At 43.5% G+C, this 27,923-nt stretch overlaps 1 protein-coding gene and 1 non-coding gene across 2 annotated transcripts; one reads left to right on the top strand and one right to left on the bottom strand.

Moving 5' to 3' along the window:
• The first annotated feature begins 10,254 nt into the window (after nucleotides 1-10,254).
• Nucleotides 10,255-10,373, top strand: LOC145391775 (5S ribosomal RNA). Its single transcript, XR_013895904.1, has one exon. It is a non-coding gene; the product is annotated as a 5S ribosomal RNA (ribosomal RNA).
• Nucleotides 10,374-20,798: 10,425 nt separating this feature from the next.
• On the bottom strand, nucleotides 20,799-21,737 carry LOC145391699 (52 kDa repressor of the inhibitor of the protein kinase-like). Its single transcript, XM_080266240.1, has one exon. The coding sequence runs from the start codon at nucleotides 21,735-21,737 to the stop codon at nucleotides 20,799-20,801; it is 939 nt and encodes a 312-aa protein (XP_080122366.1).
• Nucleotides 21,738-27,923: the final 6,186 nt, after the last annotated feature.

The raw sequence follows: 27,923 nt of genomic DNA, 5'->3' as shown, positions 1-27,923 counted from the left end.
CACTGTGCTGTGGAATTTACTTCAGGACTCCTATTTCTTATAGTTCACAGAATTTTTTATATATAGCATTTAAATCTTGTCCTCTAAGCTCCTTCTCCCAATCAATTTCTAAGAAGTTCTTCTTTAGGTCATGATAGTTTCCCTTTTTATAGTTTAGGCTCTTTTTGTAACTTTCATTGCTGTTAACTATGTCATATGCAATCCTGAAGTTGCAATTTAGTACTGCATGGTCGCTTTTGCCGAATGGAGGGTGATATATTAAATTGTCAATATCGTTTTCATGCCTAGTAAATATAAGATCTAAGACTGACGGTACATCGAATCCTCTTTTTCTGGTGCTTTACCTTACATGTTGCATTAGGAAAAACTCCTGCACGAGATGCAGGAGATTTTGGTCCCAACAGCTTTCTTGGCTTATTATATCTAGAGTACTTCAATTTATATTTGTATTAAATCTCCAGTTAGTATAATTCTTTCTGATTTCTCTTCCATTCTATGTAGTAATGCCTTTTAACTCTGAATTGTACTCTCTGCCAGATCCTCTTCGTCTCTTTCCCATGTGTTTGATGTGGGTGGCATGTACAAATTGGCTACAATTAATTTCCATTCAGATGTATTGATCTGCAATCAGTTCTACTTGTGAGAGTATATCTAGTTTTGTTTCTTTGACTTTTAGATTTTTCTTTGTTAATATTATAATTTCTCCTCCTTTTTTTAAGTTCCTATCTCTTTTCTATATATTGTATTCCTCTAAGTTTAGGATGTTATTTTATATCCTTGGTGTTAATTTTGAGTCAGGCATGTTATATGTGGTTCATTTTCACTGATATAATCATTCATCTCTAATAGTTTAGATTCCATTCCATCCACATTTGAGTACATCAACTTAATCATCTTTTTTATATACTTGTCATGACTTGGTTCTACTACCTTCCTCCTTTTTATTCCCTCCTGTTTATGGATCACTTTCGTACCTGCAATCCAATTACTTTGTAAAAAATGTATTCTTCTCTTCCCCTGATCTTCCCTCATTTTTTGTTTTTGCTTCCTTCCTCTTTTGTTTCAGCAATTCTAGTTCCCCTTGTGTTAGGCATCTTTTTATCCATACATTTTTGAACTCCTCTTTTTCCATAAGATTCATTGCATTTTTTAGTATCTCCTCCACAGCATTTACCCTCTGGAAAGTTACCTTTAGAACTTTGACTTGTTTCTCTCATATTTCCCTAACCTTTTGTGTTCCTCTATGTCTTTACTACAGATTTCCTTTGAGACTATTTCAATATGCTCATTACATTTGCCATTTCCTTTTTGTCTCTCGAGTTCTTGTTTCTTACTTTTTTTTCTTCTATACCAATGATTACTATAGATTTGTTGATATCTGCTGAATCTCTGACTAATTTAGGATTGTTTTGGATTATTCTTTTCTATCTATCTATCAATATATTGCTAGATGCTTCAATCCCGTTTGGGGTGGCCACAAACAAATCGCCTCCACGTCGCCCTGTCCCCCGCCATTTCACTGCCCTGCTCCCAACTCACACCCCCTCTCTCTCATATACCTCTCCACCCCATCCCTCCATCTCATCCTCAGCCTCCCCCTCCCTCTTCCCCCCTCCACCTCACTCACATACACTCTCTTCGTCAGTCTTTCACCCTCCATCCTCTCCACATAGCCAAACCACCTCATTGTGTTCCTCATAACGCTTAATATCACATCCACATCCACACCACAACGCTCCTTTATATCCTCATTCGTCAGCCTGTCTCTCCATGTGATTCCACAGGCTCCTCTTAAATAACTCATTTCCACTGCTTTCACTCTTGACTTGTGTCCCTCCAACAACGTCCAAGCTTCACTTTCATACGTTAGAGTTGGTATCACAATACTGTCATGTAGTAACTTTTTCACTTCCATGCTCACTTCCCAGTTTCTTATCACTGCTTTCAAAGAACCAGCAACCTTTCTACCCTGCTGTACCCTGTCAAGCACTTCACCCTCGAAATCTCCATCCTTACTCATCACACTACCCAAGTACTTAAACGTACTCACATTTTCCAATTCCTCACCATCCAACCTCACTGTACATTCACTGACTTCACCTCTCTCAAAGACCATCACTTTACTCTTCCCTACATTCACCTATAGATTCCATTTCTTACATACTCTCCCAAACTCATCCACCAAGCCTTGCAGCTCCCCTTCGTCTTCACTCAACAACACAGTATCATCTGCAAGCAACAGTACAGGGAGTTTCCAAACGCTATCCTCTCTCACCAGGGCCACTCCAACATCCACTACCCTACCTTGTACCTCTTTTATTACCCCATCCATGTACAGATTGAACAACCATGGAGACATGACACATCCCTGTTTCAACCCAACCTTCAAAGAGAAAAATTCACTTAGTTCACCATCCGCACGCACTGCAGTCTTAGCACCGTCATACATACTCTTCACAGCATTCAACAACTTCCCATCTACTTCATATATTCTTAATACTTTCCACAATCCATTTCTATCTACCCTGTCATATGCTTTCTCCAAATCCATGAAAGCTGCATACAACTGCTTTCCCTTTTCTAGAAACTTTTCCACAAAAGATCTAAGAATGAATATCTGATCTACACAACCTCTTCCCTTCCTAAAGCCTCCCTGTTCTTCTCCAACTAATTCCTCTGTTCTTTCTCTAACTCTGTCAACAAGTAACCTACCATACACTTTTCCTATTATACTAAGAAGACAAATGCCCCTATGATTACCACACACTTCTTTTTCCCCTTTTCCTTTGTACAAGGAAATAATTATACCTGACTTCCAATCCTCAGGGACTCTACCTTCCTCCGAGGCCAATCTGTACATCTTCCACATCCATTCTACTACTATCTCTCCCCCATGCTTCAGCATTTCACCACACACTCCATCAATTCCTGGGGCTTTCCCCAATTTAACTTTCTTCATTGCTTCCACAACTTCTATCCTACTGATTTCTTCCTGTCTTCTCACCTCCCTCTTTCTCTCAGCCATTCCCCAGCCACTTATACTGGCATTACTTCCATCCTGTATGTTCAACAATTCCTTAAAGTGTTCTCTCCATCTGCTCACTTTTTCTCCCTTCTCCTCTAGTAATCTACCATTTTTATCTTTCACTCCCCTGCTAACCTCATGTCCACCCTGTCCTACTCTCTTCACCTCTTTCCAGAATATTTTCTTACAGTCCCTCCACTTTACACTCAAATTCCTCATCCACTCTCTTCTTACTGTCTCTTACTAATCTTTCCACCTCTCTCTTTCTATACATAGCTCTCTTCCGCCTCTCAACTTCTTCCACGCCCCTATTTCTCATCCATTCATTGTATGCTATCTTCTTTTGTGCCACAGTCTGTCTCACCTCTTCAGTCCACCACGCTGTTCCTTGCACCCTACTCCGTCTCCTCTTCCTGCCACACACCACATCACATGCTGCACATACTTCTTCTGTAAATATCCTGCACACACCTTCCATGTCCCCAATCTGCTCCAGTTCATATTTGCCCAATCCTTCCTCCACTTCTCTCTTATGCTCTGCCTTTTTCTCATCCTCTTGTAACCTTTCCACTCTCCTTGCAACTGCTCCTTCCTCCCGTCCGTTCCTTCTTCTATTTCGCCATCTTACTTGGATCTTGATTCTGGCCACCACCAAGTAGTGGTCAGAAAGTCCACTCTCCCAACCTCTATAAGCTCTTGCATCCATTACACATCTTCGCATCCTTTCATCCACACACACATAATCAATCATTGCCTTCCTTTCATTCAGTTCACCACCCACCCTTCTCATCACTCGTCATGTATACCTGTGGATCATTTTATGCCTGAAGAGGGTATTGGCTATCACCAACCCCCTCCCAGCACAAATGTCCACTAACGCACTGCCATTCTCATCTATCTCAGCAGGCACACCCCACTCACCAACTATTCCATCCACCTTCACATTCCCTACTTTACCATTCATATCACCGATCAAAAACACTCTCTCATTCCTTCCAAACTTTTCCATGCACACTTCCACATTTGTCCAGAACTCTTCTCTCACTCTGCTAGCACGATCTTGCATTGGCGCATACACACACACAATCGCCCACATTTGTATTCCAACTTTCAACCTTACCCACACAATCCTTGACCCAAGTGATCCATACTGTCTTATGCTCTTCTTCCATCTTTTACTCACAACTATACATACTCCTTCCTTTGCCCTCTCATTCTCACCTACTCCTGCACATATACCCCATCCATACTCCCATTCTCTCACACTTTCTCCTCTTCATTTTGTTTCAGTTATTCCACATACATCCACTTTCGCACCCTCAGGCACCTAGACAATCTCTCTCTCTTTCACCTCATCATTCGCTCCCCTTACATTCCATGTTGCCATTACCACAATCTCTCTCTCTTTCACCTCATCATTCGCTCCTCTTACATTCCGTGTTGCCATTACGAAATCCTTTGTCCGGTCCTGGGTCGTCATCGTTTGGTCAGTCCTTGTCCGAGGCTTCTTGTTTAACTTTTTAGTTAGTTGTTTTCCGGGGAGGGGCACTAACCCTCCGTCAACCCTTTTAGTCACCTTTTACGACAAGCAGGGATACTGGGGGAGTATTCTTGAAAAAAAAACCTACCCCCAGGGGGTCTTTCTTTATTTTCACCATTTCAGCACAAGTAGTTTACACATCATTTTTGTAGCTTTGCACAGCTTCATTCACCTGTGTTATCTTCTCCTCAGTATCACTGCTCTGATCTATCAGATTGCTTACTTGCCTAACTGTCTTTGTATCATTTTTTAACTCTTCCATAATACTCTCGTGGTTGACTACTGTACATGCCATTTCACTAATTTTCCTCCTAAGTGAACTCACTTCTACTGTCAGCTAATTTATTGTTGTGTCTTTCTTGTTGACTTCCTTTCCTAATTTTTCTGTTTCTTTCTTTTGGAAGTGCATCTGTTTCTTATTTTCATCAACCTCATTCTAAAAAGCCATCTCTAGTCTGTTTACTCATTCCACCAATTTATTGTAAGTCTCCATTTCAACCAGTTTTTGGTAGAAATCATCATCCTGCTTTCCACCTTTATCCCTTTTCTTTTCCGAATTTGCTTTACTAAAGTAGGTGGCCATCATGCAGTACTAGGAACACAGATACTACTTACATTCCCTGGTGCAGAGTTGTAGACAAAACAACTGACCAGCTTATTTTGCGCATTCTTGTGCTACTTTGTTTTCTTTACTGTTTGAACAACAGTCTTACCTAAAACTTCTTCTTTTTATATGAGAACACCATTTAGTCTAGCCTGGTACAGAGCTTGACTCATATAAAGATACTAATTTAGGTAATGCCACTGACCAGGTTGGCCAGGAATGGAGTGGTGGCAACATGCATCTGCTCTGCTCGGTGCCTCATGTGTGTGTGTATCTGTGTGTGTGTGTGTGTGTACAGTCCACTAGGGAATACTTCGCTCAGTATGGTACCGTTTGAGGCAATCACCCACGCAAAGCAGCACATCACAAACAGGACGTATGTGACTTGTGTCCCTCCTCATCTTCGCCAGGGCACACAGGGTGCACCGGAGTCTCCTTCGGTTGGGGATCCTCTCCCGTCGATGGCCCATTGTGTGATCCAACCACATTCTGTCATTGATGACTCTCCGATGCTTGGTTGGATGTCCTTCTGATCTTCCCTGGTTCTGTCATCCTGGAAGTGCAGCTGCAGGACCGGGCATGGCAGCGGCAGCAGGTTCTCCTGACAGACCAGGAACTGCTGCAGATGGTCGTCTTGGCACCAGTGCTGGTCCTGCAGGTGATGGTGGAGCTGGCTCCTGTGCTGGTCCTCCTCCTGCAGATGGTGGTGTTGGCACCTGTGCTTGTGCTGGTCCAGGAGACGGTGCTGGCCCAGGAGACAGTGGTGATGGCACCCGTGCTGGTGCTGCTGCAGGTGCCGCAAGTGCTGGAAGTCCTGCTGGCCATTGGGTTGGAAGGTCAGGGGCATGGTGGATGACATGCCCTGATGCGGGCCACTCTGCTTCATCAAAGTGGAGGAGCTTGTCAACTATCTTCTCCACAAATTCCAGCAGACTGACTGACTCGTGCGAGCACTTATTGTACAGGGCGAACACATTGAAAATGGCCATCTGGATGAAATAAAAGGTGATCTTGGTCCATTTCACGGTCTGCCACTGAGTGGGATAATACTGGACCATCTGGTCGAAGTGGTCCACCCCACCCATGTGTTGATTGTAGTCCTCCACCACGACGGGTTTGTCCACGGTCTTCTGGAAATAGGATGTCCTCCCATCAGGACCCCTGGTCTTCCCTTGAACCTGCTTCTGAATGGTGCTTGTGCTGTGGAAGGTGGAGACCATGTTGATGATGCGCATGTCCTTCCACAGCAACACCAACACATTGTCCTTGTGCATCACTGCCATGCTCCCCTCTGGTACAGTAGCTTCTTGGTCCTGGCGATGTCCTGCAGCCGCTTTGGTGCTCCTCTTGCCAGGCGTAGGGTCCCACATGCATAGGTTCTTGCACTGAAGAGGTATTCGCAAAGGGATACAGAGTTATAATAGTTGTCCTTGTAAACTTTGTATCCCTGATCCTTCAGCGGTTCTACGAGGCTCCAAACGGTGGTCTCCAGTGCCTTCTTCTGCCCTGTATACACCTCGAAGTTCCATATGTACCCCGAGGAAGCCTCAGCCAGGAAATAAAACTTAATGGAATACTTTGAGGGCTTGATGGGGTTGTAGATGCTGAAGCTGAGGCACCCCCTGCATGCCAGTGAGTCCTCATCCAGGCTGAGGTGCTCCTCAGGTAAGTAGATGTCCTGGAACTGCTGAAGGAGGTACTCCATCAATGTGCGAACCCAGATGAGCCTGCTGCGATTGTCCTGGGGTATAGCAAGTGACTTGAAGGCGTGGAAGTATTTCAGGATGGCCCTGAAACGCCTTCCATTCATCACTTGCTGGAAAAGGGGGTAGTTATGGAGATGAGATCTCTTCCAGTAATGGCTGATGGTCGGCATATTCACCACCCCCATGAAGAAGTAGAGCCCCGGAAATTGGCCATCTCCTCTTCATTACAGATGAACCATGTGTCCAACACAGTCCCCAGGAATGACGCATAGCTGTTGGTCTCGCAGGTGAAATACGTCAACAACTCCCTGGTGAAAAACAGCTGAAAGAACTGAAGAGGCGTTGTTGGTGGATCCACCCTCATTCCTAGGGATCCTGTGATGGGCCCATTAGCTGGTGTGAATGGGCCACTACTCCACCCTGGATCCTCTGCAGCAACACCTCCCACAGTGGTAGCAATGGATTGGCCTACTGACATCCTTCTGCCTCCTCTGCCACTCCTTGGTCGTCCCCTACAGCCGGGCCATGGAGCACACCGGCCTTGTCAAGGTGGTGATGGCTCCGACAATGACGATGACGAGGCTGCCTCCTGCTGCTACAAAACGTCAGGGGAGGATGAATGCTGTCAGAGACAGCTCCCTTGTTGACCAGGCAGGGGACAAAGACACAGTAGCATCCTGCACCAGTTGCACTGCAGACACTGCACTGTGTGCAGGTGCCAGTGTCATGTAACTAGGCCCTGCCACTGGTGACATGGGCTCAGCCAAGGGGGAACTGGAGGCTAGAGGTGGGCAGACCACGATGCCTGCTGGAGCGGGAGGTCTGAGCAAAGGCGATGCCTATCATCCAAGTGACAATGATGGCTGGACTGATGGTCCCGACACTGGTGGTGGTGGTGTCTGCTCCTGTTGTGGTAGGGGAGGGGGCAAAGCCTCCTGATGGGAACGACGTTGGACGTCGTCCCAGTTCTCCTCACTTGAAGCATCGCTCAGGTGCTCGTCCCTCTCGCTTTCGGTCTCCTCCTCGAAGAGAACCTTCTACCACTTCTCAGAAGACAAACTCCTCTTCTCCTTTGTAGCAAGCACTGGCACACAGAAAGTCTAGTATGAGCTGTTTAGGTTCTCAGCTGAAAAATAAGTGATGTTGTTCACTGTCACGCAACACCTTTCATTGAGAATAGCACTACACATGTACGACCAGTCGCTGCACCATTTACGAATAGTGCACATAAACGATAACATGTCTTTGCACGGTGTAATACCTGTCCACTGACGTCCGTGGATGTGTGCCACACATAGCTATCTATCTATCTGTCTATCTATCTATATATATACATATATATATTATATATCTATATCTATCTATATTATATTTCCTCATTCCTCGAAGGTTCCTCCAACACTTGATACTATCTCTCGACGAGCACTCGTGACACATATATCACTAACATTTTATCGTAAATCTTAAATAATCAACAATTGTCTTAGCAAGGTACAATACCTGTCCACTGACGTCCATCGTTGCCCGGTATCCTTATGGTACGTCACCTGCACAGCTACCGTTAAGGAATTGTTGACATATGCTACACACCCACAATATCCCACAATGAACACTCGTGACGTATCACAATCATTTTATATAAATCATAATCAACAAATGTCATAGCAAGGTGCAGTACCTCTCCACTGACGTCCGTCATTGCCTGGCGTCCTTATATCACCCGCACACCGGCTGCTAAGGTATTGCTGACATACGCTATGCACCCATATCCCACAACGAACACTTGGGACACATCACAAAAATTTTATAGAAATCATAAGTAATCAACAGTTGTCTTAGCAAGGTACAGTACCTGTCCACTGACGTCCGTCGTTGCCCAGCATCCTTATGTCACCTGCACACCTGCTGCTAAGGTATCGCTGACATATGCTACGCACCCACAATATCCCACAACGAACACTCTTGACGCATATCACAAACATTTTATATAAATCATAAATAATCAACAAATGTCTTAGCACATTACAGTACCTGTTCAATGACGCACATGGTTGCTAGGCGTCCTTACGTCCCCGCACACCTTCCACTAAGGTATCGCTAACCTACGCTAAGCACCCACAGAATTCCTTCACGGACACTCGCTGCACATTTCACGTTCATTGTACATAAAGTATATCTTCTTACTAAATGTTTTAGCAAGTTACAGTACCTGTTCAATGATGCACGTGGTTCCTAGGCGTCCTTACGTCCCCGCACGCCTGCTGCTAAGGTATCGCTAACCTACACTACACACCCACAGAATTCCTTCACGGACACTTGATGCAAATTTCGCGTTCATTGTACAGTCTTGGCCATAAATAATCATATATCATCCTGTACCCCGTGCCTCAGACTGGCTCCTTTATGGCGGCAAGTCACACTGGAGTAAGAGGGGCTGAGAGGGAGGGGCCAGGGAGAGAAAGGAAGGTGGGTGGGGGGACGAGCGATGGTGCTGGGGTGGAGTGAGGGAGGGGAGGGAGGGTAGGAAGGGAAGGGAGAATGAAATGCGAAGTTGTGGCCACATAAGTTATCTATTTTCTTTCATTCAGGGCATCATGTAAAGGAGTTACCATTCTGTAGAAAAAACTGCATTACACCTTGTATAGCGGCTTCAGATAACAAGGTTTAGATAGGTGATGATATAAATGACTGGCTCTTGAGAGAAATATACTGACGTGATATCAAACATTTGTGCAGAGCCAGATATCTGTGTTTATCCATGTATTTTGACTTTAGATGCAGAATGGAATCTGGATGGCTTTGACTTCCTTAATGTTTGTGTAAGAAACGTCCTCTACCCTTACATGTAATTAATTTTTGGAACTAAATATTATATGCATCCTTTGACATGGCTGTGTCCACAGTAAATATGATCACCCTTGCGGTATACACTCCCTCTATACAGTCACCATCATGTTAAATGAGTAATTATTAAATGACATCTCTATATGAAAAGGCTATTTAAAATTAATGTGCATTAAAGGTAAATAAATTTGATGTCTGTGCTCATGGGTGGATATAGTAACGGTATCTTTCATTACCTGTTAGAGGGAAAATGAAACAAAATCGTACCCAAACTCCCAAAATATATCTGTGTCAGTGTTTACCGACACTGGTCAAGCCAAAGCAACCTGGAAAGCCTTAGTAAGTAGTCCAGTCGCCTCATGCCTTAAAAATCTCATGCAGGCTTCGCGGCACCGGGGAAACAGTGTTGTTGATGGTTTGCTGGTTTCGTCTGAACAACTCCCACTCGTCTTTGGTGTGCTGGAGGAGGTGGGCCCGTGTCCTCCCGATCTCTGGCTTCCACGCATAAGGTGACCAGATTTATTGGAGCTAAAAAAGGGACGGCCATACCACGTTGAGTACACCGCTTCCCGTCCGATCAGCGAAGTTAAGCAACGTTGGGTCTGGTTAGTACTTGGATGGGTGACCGCCTGGGAATACCAGATGCTGTTGGCATCCCTACGTGTCAAGTGGGGTTGGTGGAGGATTAGTGCCCCTCCCTGTAAAACAATTAACTCTAAGCCCTTGGCCACCCCGTCTGGGATACATGGCGTCTGGCAATGAATGAATGAATGAATGATGAAAAAAGGGACATTGTCACGTGTGTGTGTGTGTGTGTGTATCTATCTATCTATCTAGAGAGAGAGAGAGAGACTGACTCAAATGCGAGTGACAGCGACAGCTGCTATGCAACACGTCACCCTGAAGCTGCTAATTAAACACTAATGTCTCAAACGAACTCCAATGGTCAATATACAATACAGTACGGTGAATGGCCCGACCATAGTTACCAGTTAGTATTACAGATTTTATATTAACAATTCGGTATTTCATTTGATTAGGCAAAATATTAGTAATTCATCATAAATTCATAAAAGGTTATGTTATATCCAATGTAATAGTAATTTTCTAAAAGCAGGATATTTTAGATAATTTGCACAAAAAGTTGGACATTTTATTCACAATTAGAAAGGTGTGGCAGATGAAAAAAAAAAAAAAAAAAAAAACGAGACTGTCCCGCCTAAAGGCGGGACTCAGGTCGCCTTATCCACATGTTATCAATCTGGGCCCAACTCAGTCTTGATGGCTCTGCGCTAATATTTGATGTCACGTCAGTATAATTCTCTCACGAACCAGACCTTGATATCACCACCTATCTAAAGCATGTTATCTGACGCCGCTATACAAGGTGTAATGCAGCTTTATCTGCCTGATAGTAACTCCTTTATATGATGCCCTGAATGAAAGAAAATAGACAAATTATGTGGCCACAACTTTGCATTTTATTCTCCCTCCCCTACCTCCCCTCCCTTCCCTCCCTCACTCCACCCAAGCACCATTGTTCATACCCTCACCCACCTGCCCTTCTCTCTCTGGCCTCTCCCTCTCAGCCCCTCTTACTCCAGGGTGATTTGCTGCCCATAAGGGACCCAGCCTGAGGCACGGGGTTCAGGAGTATAGGTGATTATTTATGGCCACGACTGTACATAAACTATAACTTCTCACTAAATGTCTTAGCAAGTTGCAGTAGCTGTTCAATGACGTCTGTGGTTCCTAGGCGTCTCTTACGTCCCCACACACCTGGCGCTAAGGTATCGCTATCATATGCTACGCACTCTAAAATTATCTGTTCACGAATTCTTGCAGCTCAATTCATGTGCACTTTACACTAAATCATATGCAAATACATGACGTCCACAATGATTCCACCCCTACCTCCGCAATTATTAATGTTCGTTACTATGGTACAACGCGACTGTGATGCAGCACTTTTGCCTTGAGATATACAGCACTGCTATATTGGCACAAACCACACTCCTTCACGAACACTCGCAGCATGTAGGCTTTATATTTCACACAAATTCATACACATATACAGTATCACAATCAAAATATCCATCCCTAAACACCTCTAATAATCCCTTCGCGACTATGGCATACAGGTAACGCCTGCCACATTCCACACTATGGCTATTGCGTACATAATGCATGCTAGTTCCAATATATGACAAAGCAAACCACTATAGCTTTCACACACTATGCAGTTTAGGCATTGGCTTTTCTATATATGTATGTGTAGTCACAGCATAGGGCCCAGGGGAGGCGGAGTGGTGAAACCCTGCTTCAGCAAACACGCGTCTTGCGCCTAGGCCTAACGACTGATAATGGGCACCATTTCTTCTCAAGAGATATATCTATGTTCCATCAGCTACTTCAAATTATGCTCAGAAATATATTATCACACTCAGTCCATAGGGGCTTCGACTCGGATGGGAGAGGAAGAATTAGGGTGATTTAAAGGGATAGCACACGTGACACGGCCATACAGCCTGATTCCTTCATAGGTACTGGGGTTTCTCGCTATGGGCAGGGTCCAAGGAGGCTCTACAGTGTTCCCAATTGTTTACCTTGGAAAAGGGACGCGCTCGCTGTAATGCATCCAGATTTGATGCAAATCGGCCAAAAACTTTTCTTTTGACAGCGTTTTTATCAGCTTTTTCACATGATTCACGTCAATATGCGTTTATGTGCCAAACCACAAAGAATGCGATTCACATCAACGTGCCTGGGAGGGTTAACACGTCCATTCTTATATTGCGCAGTAAATGCGTTGGGGTATTTCCGTGGAGTTTCATGTTTCTGGAGAGAGAGAGAGAGAGAGAGCGAGAGAGAGAGAAACCTTAAAGAATGTTTAAAACAAAATGGGTGCAATCGGCCCCTAGTTACCAAAAATGTTATTTAACACATGTTCATATCTTATGTTACCCTGTAAGTGTGGTGGGGCATTTCCGTGGAATTTCATGTTTCTGCACAGAGAGAGAGAGAGAGAGAGAGAGAGAGAGAGAAAAGTTTGTCTTCCTGTCTGTCTGTCCTCTATGGAGATCAGGGGGGATGCGAATAGAAGTCATTTAACAGCTCTGACAGGTGTAACTTCTTATAACAAATTTAAACGTTTTAAATGTGTAGCCTACATTATATAAGCCCAAGTGGCTCATCTGATGGCCAACATTGTAACTAATCAGAAATACTCGAATGAATATGGTGGAAAGATGGTAACCAATTACCATTGAATTTTTTACTTCTATAACCAAATTATGAGCTACAGTGAGTCGGATGCAAAGACGGATTGGTAAGATGGGTCGGCAGAGTTGGTGGATGGGTGGGTAGTGGGACAATACATCCATGGTAGGAATGGGTCCATGGAGAATATTACTCTTGATAAATGGGCCCAGTGATAAAATGGGAACCTGAAAGTCTTCTCCCACAAAGACCGGCCATCCAGGGTCCCAGGTAATGCACGATGACAGGGTTTTACTCAAGCAAGTCGGGCACCCCTTCTAGCGGATGAATAAAATCGACTGGAAGTAGGAAGGAAATAACTTTCAAAAAGCGTTGACCCACACACCCACAGCTGGCTACGAGACACGAGGTGGGAGGGAGAAAAAAAAAAAAAAAAAGCCCAACGTGTCTGTCATTTTCTGCTATTATTGGCTGAAGGAGACTATGATGAAGCTGCTCCCAGATTATTTACCGTGTCCTTGCTAGCCCAGCTGTTGTTTGAGTATCCCCACAGCTCTTTATCTTTATTCTGAAATGGTTTGCGTCTTATTCATAAGAAAAATTCTCAGCGAGTAAGATACTTTTCAGTGTTATACATTAGCGGTTGTTTTTAACGTCCCTTGCAAAATGACTCAATATGACAGTCATTTACTAGCAAGTTGAGATTAATTGTATGAGTACCTGTTCATAGTTCAGTTTTATAAATAATAAGAATAAATTTACAGAGTACCAAAAAAATTTATCTTACAATTTTAACAGTTATTTACACATTTAACTGAGTAGCAGCTACATAGGGAATAATATAATTTGTAATAACAAGTAAATTTCCTTGTAAAAACAATGCAAAACATCCAGATTATGAAGGCTAAACTCTAATGTATTCGGTAAGGAAATATTAGTGTTTTCAATAATATTTATAAAAAAAAACTATGTATATGAAAACAGTTTATCCCTGCCTTTCATTAACCGCAACAGAACACCCAAAATCCCAAACTTTGAAATCACCCGTAGTAAGAATACACTGGGGTACATGTTGGGGGTGACGAAGATAACCAAATTTCACTATTTATCACCCTGACTGGTCCCCTAACCACCAGTGACTAGTTCCTTCCCCATCCAGTGACTGTCCATTTAATCACCTAGCTCATCCGACTGGTCCTTTCTTTTACCACCATTTATTTGCATATGCCTCACCCAGACCAGCCATCTCTCACCAGCCAACTCTTCTGCCCACTAGCATTTCCAGTTGACTAGTCCTTCACTGACATTTCCATCTACTTTCAGCCCTTCCAACAATCAACTATTCCACCAGTCAGCCCCCCAACTAGTCAGATTATTCACCAGTCAGCCCCTCTATTCAGCCCCTTCACCCATCAGCCCTACCACTGACCAGTCCTTCCACTGACCATTTGTTCCACTGACCAGCTCTTCCGCTGACCAGCCCTTCCACTGACCACCCCTTCTACCAACAAACCCTTCCATTGACCAGACTCTCCATCGACTAGCCCTTCCACCGACCAGTCTTTCCAATGATCAACCTTTCCACTGACCATTTCCTCTACCTACCAGCTCTTCCACTAATCAGCCCTTCCACTGATCAGCCCATCCACTAGCCAGCCCTTCCACTGATCAGCCCTTCCATTGATCAGCCCTTCCACTGATCAGCCCTTCCACTAACCAGCCCTTCCACTGACCAGCCCATCTACTAACCAGCCCTTCCACTGACCAGCCCTTCCACTAACCAGCCTTTCCACTGATCAGCCCTTTCATTGACCAGCCCTTCTACCAATCATCTCATCCACCGACTAGTCCTTACATTGGCTAGTCCTTCCACCGACCAACCCTTCCACTGACAAGCCCTTTCACTGAATAGTCCTTCCACCACCCAGCCCATCAACAGACCTGATCATCCACTGAGCAGCCCTTCCATCAACCAGCCCTTCCATTGACCATTCCTTCCACTAACCATCCCTTCCACATCAGTAAACCCCTACACCAACCAGCCCTTCTACCAACCTACCAACCAGCCCCTCTACCAACCAGCCCTTGTACCAACCAATCCTTCTACCAACCAGCCTTTCCATTGATCATCCCATCTACCAACCAGTTCCTCCACCGACCAACTCTTTCACCAACCAGCCCTTCCACTGACCAGCCCTTCCACCAACCAGCCCTTCCACCAACCAGCCCTTCCACCAACCAGCCCTTCCACTGGCCAGCCCTTCTACCAACCAACCCTTCTACCAACCATCCCTTCTACCAACCAGACTTTCCATCGACCAGCCCTTCTACCAACCAGCCCTTCTACCAACCGGCCTTTCCATCGACCAGCCCGTCTACCAACCATTCCCTCCACAGACGAGCCATTCCACCGACCAGCCCTTTCACCGACCAGCCCTTCCACTAACCAACTCTTCCGCCAACCAGCCCTTCCACCGACCAGCCCTTCCATTGACCATCCCTTCCACTAACCATCCCTTCCAAATCAGTCAACCCTTCCACCAACCAGCCCTACCATCGACCAGCCCTTCTACCAACCAGCTTTTTCTCTTGCCAGCTCTTTTAAGTACCATTTCTCTCTCTGACCAGCTCTAAAATCTCACTAGTCCTTTCCCTTCTGTGTCCTGCCCTCAAAGAAATCTCACAGCCTTACTTGACGCTTCAAACCATATGAACATGGAATATTCTCTCCCTCCAGATTTTTTTTTTTTTACTTATTAGACGAAATTGCTGTCCTTTGAGCCTGGCGATTTTATTATATATTCGCTTAACAAATTTATTTATTATTCACGATGTGGTCTTTTATCAACTTTTACGAGACAATTTTATTAATACCTCCCTAGCTTTTTTTTTTTTTTTTTGTTCTCCCCAGTTTTCCTTTGCCATGACAGACGATTTGGGTTAATATCCTCACGAGGAGTTTATTCATCCTCCATACAGTATAATATAGTACTTACTTACCATGTACTCTCTCTCTCTCTCTCTCTCTCTCTCTCTCTCTCTCTCTCTCTCTATATATATCTATATATATATATATATATATATATATATATATATATATATATACACAGTATATATGTATATACTGTATAGCATCACACGTTCCTTCTCACACAACAATATTCTTAAAATCCAGAATATATTATCTGTTACTGAGTTGTTCCTGCCTCTGTAGAAAGATGAATTTGTGGCAAAATTATGTTGTAGATAAGGAAGGTAAATGAAGTATCAAAAAAAAAAAAAAAAAGGAGAAAGGGAGCACCGTGCTATATCTTCTGGTTCACATCAAGTCTGGCAAGAAAGGAAGGTGGGAAGAGACGGGGAGGAGAATGGAATACGAGATGGGAGGAGAGGGAGGGAGGGAAAAGGGTTGCAGGGAAGGGAAATGGGAGAAGAGGGAAAGGAATGGAAAGGGAATGAAAGAAAAAGAAGAGAGTAGGGCATGAGGGGAAACTTGAGAGTTAGGAAAACGGAAATGAAAAATGACAGAGGGAAGGGGAAAAAGAAAGAAAAAGAGGAAGGGGTAGGAGGGAGGGGCAAGAGGAATGAGAGAATAAAGGAGAAAGGGAGCATCACGACCCATCTTGTGGTTCATTTGTGGGAAGAGTTGAAGAGAAGGAGGCAAGATGGAGGAGAAGTGGGAACGAAGACGGAAAAGAACTGAGAAAGGAGAAATGAGAATAAAGTAGAAATAGGAAAAAAGAAGGGCAAGGAGAAGCTAAGGAAAGAGAAGTAACCAAAAGGAAGGGAACATGGTAAGGAAAACAGAAGACGAGAAAAGTATAGAGGACAGGAGATGGAGGGGGAGGAGATGGATGTGGAAGGTGGAAAGAGGTCTAAGGAGAGGAGGGTGAGGTGGGAAATAATAAAGAGAGGAATGATAAGCAACTGGAAGAGAATTAAGAGTGGAAATAGAGAAGAGGAAACCGAAGCAGGAGGGGAAAGAGGGAGGTGTGTAAAAGAAGATATGGCGAGGAGAGGGTTGGGGAAACACGATGAGAGGTCATTCTCTGGAAAGGAAAAGGAGTAAATTGCAAAAGGAACATATGGATAGGGAAAGTGTGAGGAATGGAAAAAGAAGAGAAGGTAGAGGAGAGAGGAGGAGGGGATCTGAAGCAACTGAGACGAGAAGGGAGACATTGCAAGAATGGAAGGAAAGGGAAAAGGAAGTGTAATAAACGTGTCATAGAAGAAAGTTTGAATAAAGAAAAGTGTAAAATTAAGAGTTGTCTCAACAGGAAAGTACAAGAAGAGTGGGATAAGAAAAACAATTAAAATGTAAGAAAGGTAGAGAAAGTAACCAGAGAGGAATGGAGGGGAGAAGACACTTACTGGTGGTGGAAAAGAATATGAGGCAGGAGGAAGAAAAGAGGGGCAGTGTAGAAAGCAAGAACTAAGACAAATTGAGACAGTAGAGAAGCTGGGAACGGAGACGAAACGGGGCGGAAGGAGGAAAAGAGGAGGAAAGCAAATAGAGAGAGAGAGAGAGAGAGAGAGAGAGAGAGAGAGAGAGAGAGAGAGAGAGAGAGAGAGGAAAATGAAGGAACAGTGTGGAAAAGAAAGGAGGAAGGGACGAGCATAAAAAGGGAAAAAATTAATTGATGGTGATAGGAAGAAGGAAAGATGGATGATGAAAAAGACGGGGAGAGAAGGAGAATGAGGTTCACATACATAGCGAGAGAGAAGGAGGACAATAAAGAGGATAACAAAGTAAAGCATAAGAACCAAGGAAGACTGAGAACGGAGAAACGGAAACGAGAAAGAAGAGGAACAAGAAGGAGAGACGAAGAAGAGGTGTATAAAAGGCGAATGACGAAAAAGAGTGGGGAACAGAATATAGGGACGCAAAAGAATACCGGATAAAAGTGACAACACACGTAAGATGATAAGATGAAGGAGGAAATGAAAGAAGGAAGAGAAGGGGATGAGAAAAGATGGAAGCGAGGATGAGGAAAGATAAAAGAGAAGAAAGAAGAAAAGGAGGATGAGGGGAGGAGAGAATACTGGAAGATATACACAAATGATGATGATAAGCACAGATTTAAAGAGGGAAGTGAAAAGAAGTAAGAGACAGGAGAAAGAGAAGTAAGAGAGCATGAGGTAAGAGAAAGAGAATGGTAAAAGAGGGAGAAGAGAAGAAGAGGGAGAGTATGAGTGTACAAAGTACAAGGAGGTACAGTACATACTGTAGGAACACAAACAACACACAGGCTGTTTATTAAAGACTATGAGTATATCTAACTCTATGAGTAGATATTCGGATAGTAAAGGAAGGAGACTTTCCGATTCCCCCACCCTCCGGCCGAAGCTGGCAGGAAAATGTGAGAAAAACTACCATGCAGCATAGAAAAACTATTATGGAAGTTTCATAGGAATGACTAGTTGGCTAAATTGTTTTGTACTATCTGAAAGGAAAAGTACCATTAATTACAAACTATTGTACTGATGATGATGCATTCGCTAGGGAAGGAAAGGAAAACAACTATAAACTTTTCACATTATTCGGCAATGAATGTGTTAATTTGGGGATTCAGAGCTAGATACCGGTACTGTATTGCTGTCTTTCACATTCCAAGATAATTTGTTCCATATGTTGAGAACCATGAGAAAGAAAATAATTCTTTTGCTTCATCTGTCTGGAAACTTTTGCCAAGATGTTTGTATCCGCTACCTCTAGTGGTATCAGAGTAGACTACTGTGAAGAACTCATCGACTAGCATACTGCAATGTCTTTTTAACATTTTAAAATATATACTTGATTTGAATCCCTTTGCAACCTGTGTTTTGGTAAGTCAGACATTTTTAGCTCTCCCAAGCGTTCCTTTTATGTTTTATTCCTCAGTCTGGATATCAGTTTAGTTACTCTCTGCTGCACTTTCTCTAACCTCTCAACATCTGTCTTGTAATACGGTGACCAACACTGAACACAATGGATGCTCTAAGGAACTGTATATATAAATATGATATTCTCTGATTTGAACTCGAACACTCTGCCTATAAATCAGACCATTTTCTTAGCTTTTTTCATTACTTTGTTATAAATAATTAGTTGTATTATTATTATCATAAACCTTTCTCTTGGTGTACACTTGCAAGTTGTATTATGCATAGAGTAACTAAATCTTAAATTTTTACTACCAGTATTTATGACTTTGTATGTGCTGCTATTGAAATCCATTTGCTATGTTTGAGTCCAAGTAAACAGTTAATAAAGATCATTCTGAATCATTAGTCTTTGTTCAGAGTTATCTGCAAAGTTACCAATTTGTGAATGATCAGCAAATTTGGATATTTTATGACCTAAATCATCGTCGTTGTTATCAATATATATTAGAAACAACACAGGGACCAAAATTGAACCGATTAATAGCAACTCTTTGTTTACAATCTGGAAGCCAGCATTTTATCTGCACTTAATTCTAACTCCAACTTTAATATCCTCAACAATTTTATTATGGTGAATTATATTGAAAGCTTTCAGGAAACTGAGATAAATTATATCGATTTAGTTTTATCATAATGGGTACATACCAATAATATTGTTACAACCGTATTGGTTCATAGATATGTCGGAAATTACAAGCAGACAGGCAAAGCGGTTAATCAAAGGCAGATTAACACTTTTGGGATTAACTCTCTCTTACTGATTCTCTGAGTACTCAGTCCTTCAGTGATTACTCTCACTGTTTGACTCGCTGTCTCTGATTCACTGGCAACAAACTGAACTCCTGCACAGAAATTACTTTATCTGTTACTCCAGGTTAACTGACTAAAAATCCGTTCACACACTGCCTGAACCAAACTGACTACCTGCTGGTCACCAAGTGCATGCTACCCCAACCGCCAAACTTGGCTGACTGACTCTCGGTGGGGAGAGTTGCATATTCTACCCCTCCCCAGCTCCCCTTACTAGGGCAGGCCAGAATGTTCTAGTATAGAACTCACATTTTCTGATGCAATAATGTGCATTCTAGATCCTAGAAGAGGACACACATTTTCTCATGGAATATTACACTTATAATAACGGTACACAATAACCATATCGACAAGAACTGATTCCTGCATTAAGATAGAAAGTTAAACAAGCATCTTGAAATCTCAAGAATGTTCCTCACATCTTCAGACATAATTTGCCTGAACCTGTGACAACACTTAATTTCTAAAAGGTTCCCCACATCTATAGATGCAAAACGCTACCTTATTATTACCAGCAAAACACTACCCTCCTTCAAAACACTGTATGTCACCCCCAACACAACCACATAATCCTACCTATATACAAGTATATAGGGCCGGATCCAGCATTTTATTGAAGGTGGGGGGGGGGGACGTAATTAGCAGCTTCAGATCCAAGGGTAAAGTGAGTATACAGTCCCCTGTCCAACCGGATATATTCAGTGTGTGTGTGTGTGTGTGTGTGTGTGTGTGTGTGTGTGTGTGTGTGTGTGTGTGTGTGTGTGCGTGCGTGTGTGTGTGTGTGTGTGTGTGTGTCAGTACGGTGATGCACCGTACCAACCCAGCTCACCAACAAATAATCCTTTTGATTAGATGATAGCGTGCTGGGCTTTCACCAGAACTGTATATGCTTGTATGCTTCAGAAGGATGCTGTGTGACCAAACCAATAGATTGTGAATGAATAATTAAACTACAAGATTGACAAAAATTTCCATGATCACAACATCCACAATATCAATATGACTATTCATGACTAAACTGAGCCATCAGGATCAGTATTTACTTGCTTCCCAATGGACTGATGAAAAGCATACGTCTAGGGTGTCTCCTAGCATACATGTCAATGATTTTGTCATAATCCAGTTTTATATCATGAGAATCAAGGAATTGAGGCGAGGTTCATTCATGGAACTTCTGAATACATTCTTCACGTATCTCAAGGCAGAATTAGCCCTTTCCACACTAGCACTAGTCTCGGGGACAGTAAGCAGAATGTGGAGTATGACCACAATGTTTGAGAAGAGTTTCTTCAGACTATCTGAACACATCTCAAGGGTTTCAGACATAGTTTGTTGGTTCGATTTTTCCGTTGCCCAGTGGCGTTTCCAGAGTCTCTGCTCCTGAGAAAAGCATGATGGATTCGGCAGATCATCTCGGTATTGTTCCTGGATATTGCATTCTTCATCTGATGTGAGCAAGCTCACATAAGTGGACACCAGCTTGACTGCTTTCACAGCAGAGGTAGCTCGTCTCGAAAATCTGTTACTAGGTTGCTCAGTGAGACAGTCAATGGAGGGCATGGAAATCGTTCTCCACCAATATTGTTCAGGGGTGTCTGCTTCAATGTTAGACCTCAAAGTCTGGCTTCCTGTCGTACATGGAGCAATCAGTGGCGCTTCTCCATCTCCAGCTTTCTTTGTCATATCTGTTGCTGCGTTGAAACTGTCTTTGAATTCAGTTTCGGCTTTTTTCCTTATTGAACGAAGTTCTTCAATAAGCAGTGAGACCTTCTCATATGCTCGGCTGATCTCCATATTTGTCCCTTGTAGCTGAATAGACAAAGATTTTGTGAAGCCAAATAAGTACTTGCAAACTTGGAAAGCTATGTAGAACTTGGGCTCTGTCAGCTGTCTGGGTATCCCACTACTTTCTGTGACAGACTTCGGGTCCCACAAGCGATATTCACTGCTCGAGATCTTGTCAAGACATGTCAGTATGAATCCATAAAGACCTTCAAGATCTTCAAATGCCTTGTGATGCTCCACCCTCCTGGTTTCACATGAAAGCTTTACCTTTTTCTTCATAATGTTGAACTCTGTCGCTTGAACTCTCCCTCTGATGACACTTCCGAGGTGCCTTTGACGAATGGGAGAGCAGCTGAAGAAAACTCCCAATGATTGCAGAAGGCAAACCATATTACAGTATATACTTCTGGCAATTTAGATACCTTCGAAAGGGCGAGGTTGAGCTCATGTGATGCGCAGTGATAAAAAACTGCCTTCTCATTACCTATCACCTTCTGAACGCTCCATGCCGCGCCATTTTGCCTTCCGGCCATATTGCATGCACCATCATAAGTCTGGGAATGACAGTTTCCAGGGTCAAGTCCAACTCTCAGCAGACAGTCAATGATCAGATTAGCAATGGTTTCACCCTTTATGTTCTCACAATTCACACAGTGAGTCGTTCAACAACCTTATTGCTCTTGACAGCGGATAATGATTCCCAACTACTCCCAATTTGCGCAATCGTTACTTCATCAGCTACCAAGCCATAGAATGCTCCACTCTCTTGTTTTTTTACTTCATCCACAATTTTTTTTTTCTGGATTAACCCGCCCCTTCCCGTCAACATATGGGTATGTTGCAACGTTTTGCATTTGCCAGTCCCAGCGACGTACCAGTACGTCGTGCAATTGCAAAGTGCATAATTTCCGCAATTTTCAAATTTCGCGCTTGATTTCCGGTACGTATCGTCGCTTGACCTTCCCCTACCTGCCACCAGGCAAGGACACTTGGTGGCCCCGCGCGACCTGCGCTTACCCGTGGCTCGTTCACTCACCTGTTAACAATGGTCCTGCTCAGACATGGCGACGAGAGGTCTCTCAGAGGTCGAAATTCAAGCCGCCCTGGACGCCTTTACAGGCAACAGTGATTCCCCACTGGATGATGAGGTTGTTGACAAAGATTATGTGCAGCCAGAGGAGAAGGAAACCACCAGCAGTGAAGAAGAAGTCCCGTCCCCTAGGAAGCGGCAGTACATGACCTACCGTGCTGCTAGAGAGGGGCAGCTGGCCAAAAAACCACGTGCAACATTCTATGTCCAGCCCCAGTGTGATGTGGAAGCCGAATTTGATGACGAGGATGAGGACAAGGACGAGGACGGAGCCGTGGTACGTGCTGCCAAGTGGTAGGGACGTGAGGTGATTACTCATCGTGGCCCCGAGTGCACACCACGTCGGACGAGCAGGTATGGGCCTAGTATTTTGTTTGGGGAGGTAGGAAGTGCCGTGGAGGGAGTGGGGAGTGAAAGGGAAAGTGTAGGGAGGAGTATGGAAAGTGAGAGTGACGTGAGTCATCGCTCTCCCTAGGTAGTGTGAGGCGGCGGAGTGTATCACCTGGGCGAGTGCGGGTGCGTTCTGTATCATAATGGAGGGGGAAGGTGGCGAAGAACCACTCCCAAACACGTCTTATGCTCCCCAATATCCCCGAACACGTGGGCGAGTGAGGGTGCGTGAAAAATCACGTGGTGTTGTGATGGAGGGGGAAGGTGGGGAGGAACCACTCCCCAGCACGTCTTATGCCCCCCAATACTCCCGAACTTCATCCCCACAGCCCCCTAATGTTCCTCAAGGCCGTAAGGGAAAGGGAAAGGGTAAAGGCAGATGGAAGAGGAGTGAGAGTGGGGAAGCCCTCTACACTCCTTCTCCCCAACCTCCCCCACCAGCATCTCCTCTCCACCCAGACGAAGGCGGTGATGGGGATGATGGGGACGAGGGATTTGTGGGATGGAATTGGGAGGATGGGAGTGATTTTTCTCCCCTCATTCACCCCTTCACTAAGCAGCGGCACGCTGGCTGCATTGCTCCCGGAATTCACCGTAATTCCACCAGGATGGATTTTTTCCACCTGTTTTTTAGTGAGGCATTCGTGGAGCAGATTTTTGACCAAACCAACTGTTTTGCAAGCACCCAGAGCCGTGAGAGTGAAAGATTGGGAACAAGGAGCAGGCATTCTATCATATATGATTTACCCTGTCTCCCTTTCAGAAATGTTCCTATTTTTTGCCCTGGTCCTTTTGATGGGTATTATACAAAAGAACAGAATTCCGGCTTACTGGATAAGGGACCCTGTTATGCTTACACCAATATTTGGGCAAGTCATGAGCCGTAATCGCTTCCAACAAATTCTAAGTCGCCTCCATTTCTATGATGCTCATGATCCTGGAAATGCGAATGACACAGATAAGATCAGGCGAATTAGGTTGGTCTTTAATCACCTGAGGCAAACCTTTCGTTCGTCATTTTATCCCTATAGAGACCTCGTCATAGAGGAGAGTCTCTTGTTGTGGAGAGGTAATATTTCATTTAGGCAGTATATACCCAGCAAAAGGCACCGTTTTGGGTTCAAGATCTTTGTTATGTGCGACTGTAGGACTGGATACGTGCAAGACATAGTCTTGTACACCGGTGCACAGACAGACATAATAGATAATCGGAGTATTGGACTGTCGGGAGCAGTGGTAAAGACAATGATAGAAGACTACCTTCATCGTGGTCACGTCCTCTACCTGGACAATTGGTACACTAGCCCTCTTCTCGCTCATTATCTACACATGCATGAAACGGGAATCTGTGGAGCCGTGAAGGTGAACCGGCATCACATGGTCAAGGTAGGGTGGAAACTTGACAGGAATGAGGTTGTCTTCTTCAAAGCCAACAACATACTTGCAACTGTGTGGAACCATAATAGAGAAGTAAGCCTCTTGCCAACAGTTCACCACCCCTTGATGCACCGTACTGATTCCGTTGATTACCGGAGCGAGAACAGGCGTCACATTTGGAAACCTGAATGTGTCATGGACTATAACATAAACATGCGCCTGGTGGACCAGTCAGACTCCATGATATCGACGGTAGAGTGTGTCAGGACCACGGTGAAGTGGTATAAGAAACTGTTCTTTCACTTGCTAGACATCACTGCTCTGAAATGCCACCACCTTCTCGCCATGACAACAGGAGTTCAGGAAACCTTTGAAGGGTTTGTGAGGGAGCTCACAAGAGAGATGTCTGCACGGTGTGCTGTTGAAAGGCCCCAACATCGCACCCGCACTGCCCCTATTGCCCAAACTCCTCTGAGAATATCCGGCCGCCATTTCCCCACTCCTATCCCTCCCCAGCCAAATAGACCTAGGCCCCAACGCAGGTGTCGCGTGTGTAGCAATTCCCGGGTGAGACTCACCACACAGAGGAAGGACACCCACTATGAGTGCGTCGAGTGTGACGTGGATCTCTGTATTCACCCATGTTTCATTGAATATCACACCTTGATGCAATTCTAATATGGTGTGAATGTGATAGGACGCTGAAACTATGAAGTAAATGCGACAAACAGACGCTCAGTGAAATTATCGGTCCTGTTGATCTGAAAATATTAGTATAAAGTGCATACGGGTATAACATAAGTGCAAAAATACTATGCAAGTGTATAAATATGCTGTAAGTGGAAACATACCTAGCAAGGGTTTTTTTATGTGATATTCTGTCGCTCAGTGCAATAAATAAGGCCCGTAAATATGTAAATATTATTATTGGAAATGCAAACGGGTATAATATAAGTTCAAATTATTGTAAGTGCTGAAATATATTCTAAGTCAAAATATTCCTAGCATGTGTATAGAAATGCGATATCCTGACGCTCAGTGGAATGAATAAGGCCAGTAATTATGAAAATAGAAATCAACAAGTGGGAAAGTGTGTAATATATGTGAAGAATTTGTATGTAAGTGTTTGAGTATTATGTTGGTCGAAACATTCATTGCGAGGGTATTTTGATGCGATATTCTTACGCTCACTTGAATAAATAATGCCAGTAACTAATATAGTGCAGTATAGGGGTGTAAACGTGTGTAATGTAAGTGGGAAAGTATAATTAGAGTGAAAAAATAAAGTAGAAGATGAATCACGAGTGTTTGAGATTGTGCTTGCTACGTGAATATGCGCTAGCATTTCGCTAAATGCCCTCGTAATGAATGTAAATAATTGAAAACATTTACAGTGGTGGAGGAAAGGTTCTATGTAAAGGAAAAAATAATAGGAAAGTGATAAAACAAATGGGTATGTTGAAATACGAGTCATAGCGAGTGCGCTTAGTAAGCCGATGTGCGCTATACTTATGCTGCATGTCATCGTAATGAATGAAAACATCTGAAAAAATTTACAAACAGTAAAAATAGGTAAAATGTCAATGAAATAGAAGTATACAAGTAGAAAAAATGATATGTTGACTGATACAAGAAACTTAGCACATAGCACGTTACCACTCGGACCTAACTCGGTATGCTCGCGTGAAGGTACAATGCTTATTTTTCATATATATGTGTTTGAAATTCATTTTATTGTTACTCTTATTGTTTATTAGTTCAAATTCAATAAATGTTGAGGTGTTGTTTGTTGTTTCTCCCAATATTTCCTACCCTAGAAAACGTGAGCGCCTCACACGTCAATGATAGAATACGATACCTGGCGTGGGGGACCTCACCTGTTCCGACCACTTATGGACCATGGTAAGCCCTTTCTTGGTGATATTCCTTTGTTTCTCAACCAAAGCGGAAGTTTTAGCCAAAAAATTTTTTTTCCAAAATAGCTCGGGATTGGAGGATGTCGGAGGTGCGGAAAACCTCGGGACGTGACGGGTTAAGTCTCAAATACAGTTCAGAAGGTTGTTAAGTGTTGTTTTGGAAATATATGTGGCACTCCTTTGACAGGATTCCAAATGTCTACAGAGCTGTTCATCTGTTTCATACATTACTGAGAGTAACTCTCGAAAGTTTCCTTCGTTTATCATACCTGTGTTCTCAGGCTATTCACTATCATCACGATTTCCTCTCAAAGCTGGCCCCTGTCGGCCTAAGTATTCAAAGGCTCACAATATTGATTTTAGAAATCTCCTGTTTCAATCCATTGTAGCTGCAGAATTTACTGCCATTTAGTTCTCAATGCGGCTTGAAGGATCCTTCATTGTAGCCAGAAAGGCCTGCATCCTCGATAATGCGTCCTTATGATAGTTCAAACCTGAATGAGCAGCAAAGTCTTCCAGTGCATTTTTACAGTTTTGATATGGGACCTCAATCATAATTCTTGCGTGATTTCCTCGATGAGCTACCACAGGGAAAAGAACAGAGAAAACATAAAATATTCCATCCAGTGTCTTGGAATAGGCCAAAAACGGGAACTTATCTAACCATTCACGCTTGCCGTAATGTTCATTTCCCCCAAATTGTTCTGCTTGTCTTTGTAAATTTTTGCTGGAACCTGAAACAATTCACTGGGCCGTCGATTGTTGATCAAGAAGGCCTTTTATTTCATCATCATCTTCTTTTATTGTTCCATTTGCCACCTCGGCAATGTCTGGCTGCCTCATCTGTGCTTGCAGCCCTGATTTGCAAACGAAAACATCGGTTTGATTCACACATTTCAATCGAACAATCGTGTTTAAGTTCAGAAAAAAAATGATTCAACAATGTTGATAACGACGTTTATGTTCTATCAGTAATCTGCCACGGATGTCAGGGGGGTCTCGTCCGATCAATGAACATTGACTCACATTTTGGAATTCAGCAGTAACTTATGCATTATGATGATGTGTGAAGTGTACCAATTTCATTTTGTTGGTTCGTCCACTGTGCATATGGCAAGAGTTAGTGTAAAACTTAATCAAGAGGCTCTTCAACTATTTATCTTATGAAATTTACAAGTGCATGTGGGCCCTTCGGGCCCCTCACACTTGCTCCTGTGGAGGGCTCTCGTGCTGCTGTAGTTTATTTTAGTTGAACCTATGGGCAAAAAATTCTACGGGGATCTTATGTTGGGTGCTTGGAGCGGTGTTTTTTGGTCAAAATGTTATCGCTCGTTAAATATAGTAAAAGTTTTTCAATCGTGATGAGACCAAGTATTTTCACATCAGCGATTTTTTTGCGATTTTTGTGCCAATTTTGGTGTGATTTGAATGTGTAGTTTCGGCTACCCAAAATACACACACACACACACACACACACACACACACACACACACACACACAGGTATGAGAGTGTCGAGAAAGCCATGCTTAGCAGGATAATACCTTAACCTGTTGCCAAAAAATCTCCGAACATACCAATTGATTGAACAGAAACTCCTGAATCTCCAACGTCACTTGCTGACTGGTTCTTGTCATGTTCACTTGATGGAACTGTCATCTCTGTGTGTCCGGTGACTGAACTATGACTTTGAC

This window comes from Coenobita brevimanus, chromosome 19 (assembly GCF_032717465.1).
Source record: "Coenobita brevimanus isolate Jiangsu-jjx chromosome 19, ASM3271746v2, whole genome shotgun sequence".
In the NCBI taxonomy this organism is placed as follows: domain Eukaryota; kingdom Metazoa; phylum Arthropoda; class Malacostraca; order Decapoda; family Coenobitidae; genus Coenobita; species Coenobita brevimanus.
Note: the sequence above shows the minus strand (reverse complement) of the source record. Positions and strands in the feature narration are given on the sequence as shown.

Coding starts and splice junctions, on each gene's coding strand:
- LOC145391699 (XM_080266240.1), bottom strand. CDS start 21,737: ATGAAGAAAAAGGTAAAGCTTTCATGTGAAACCAGGAGGGTGGAGCAT.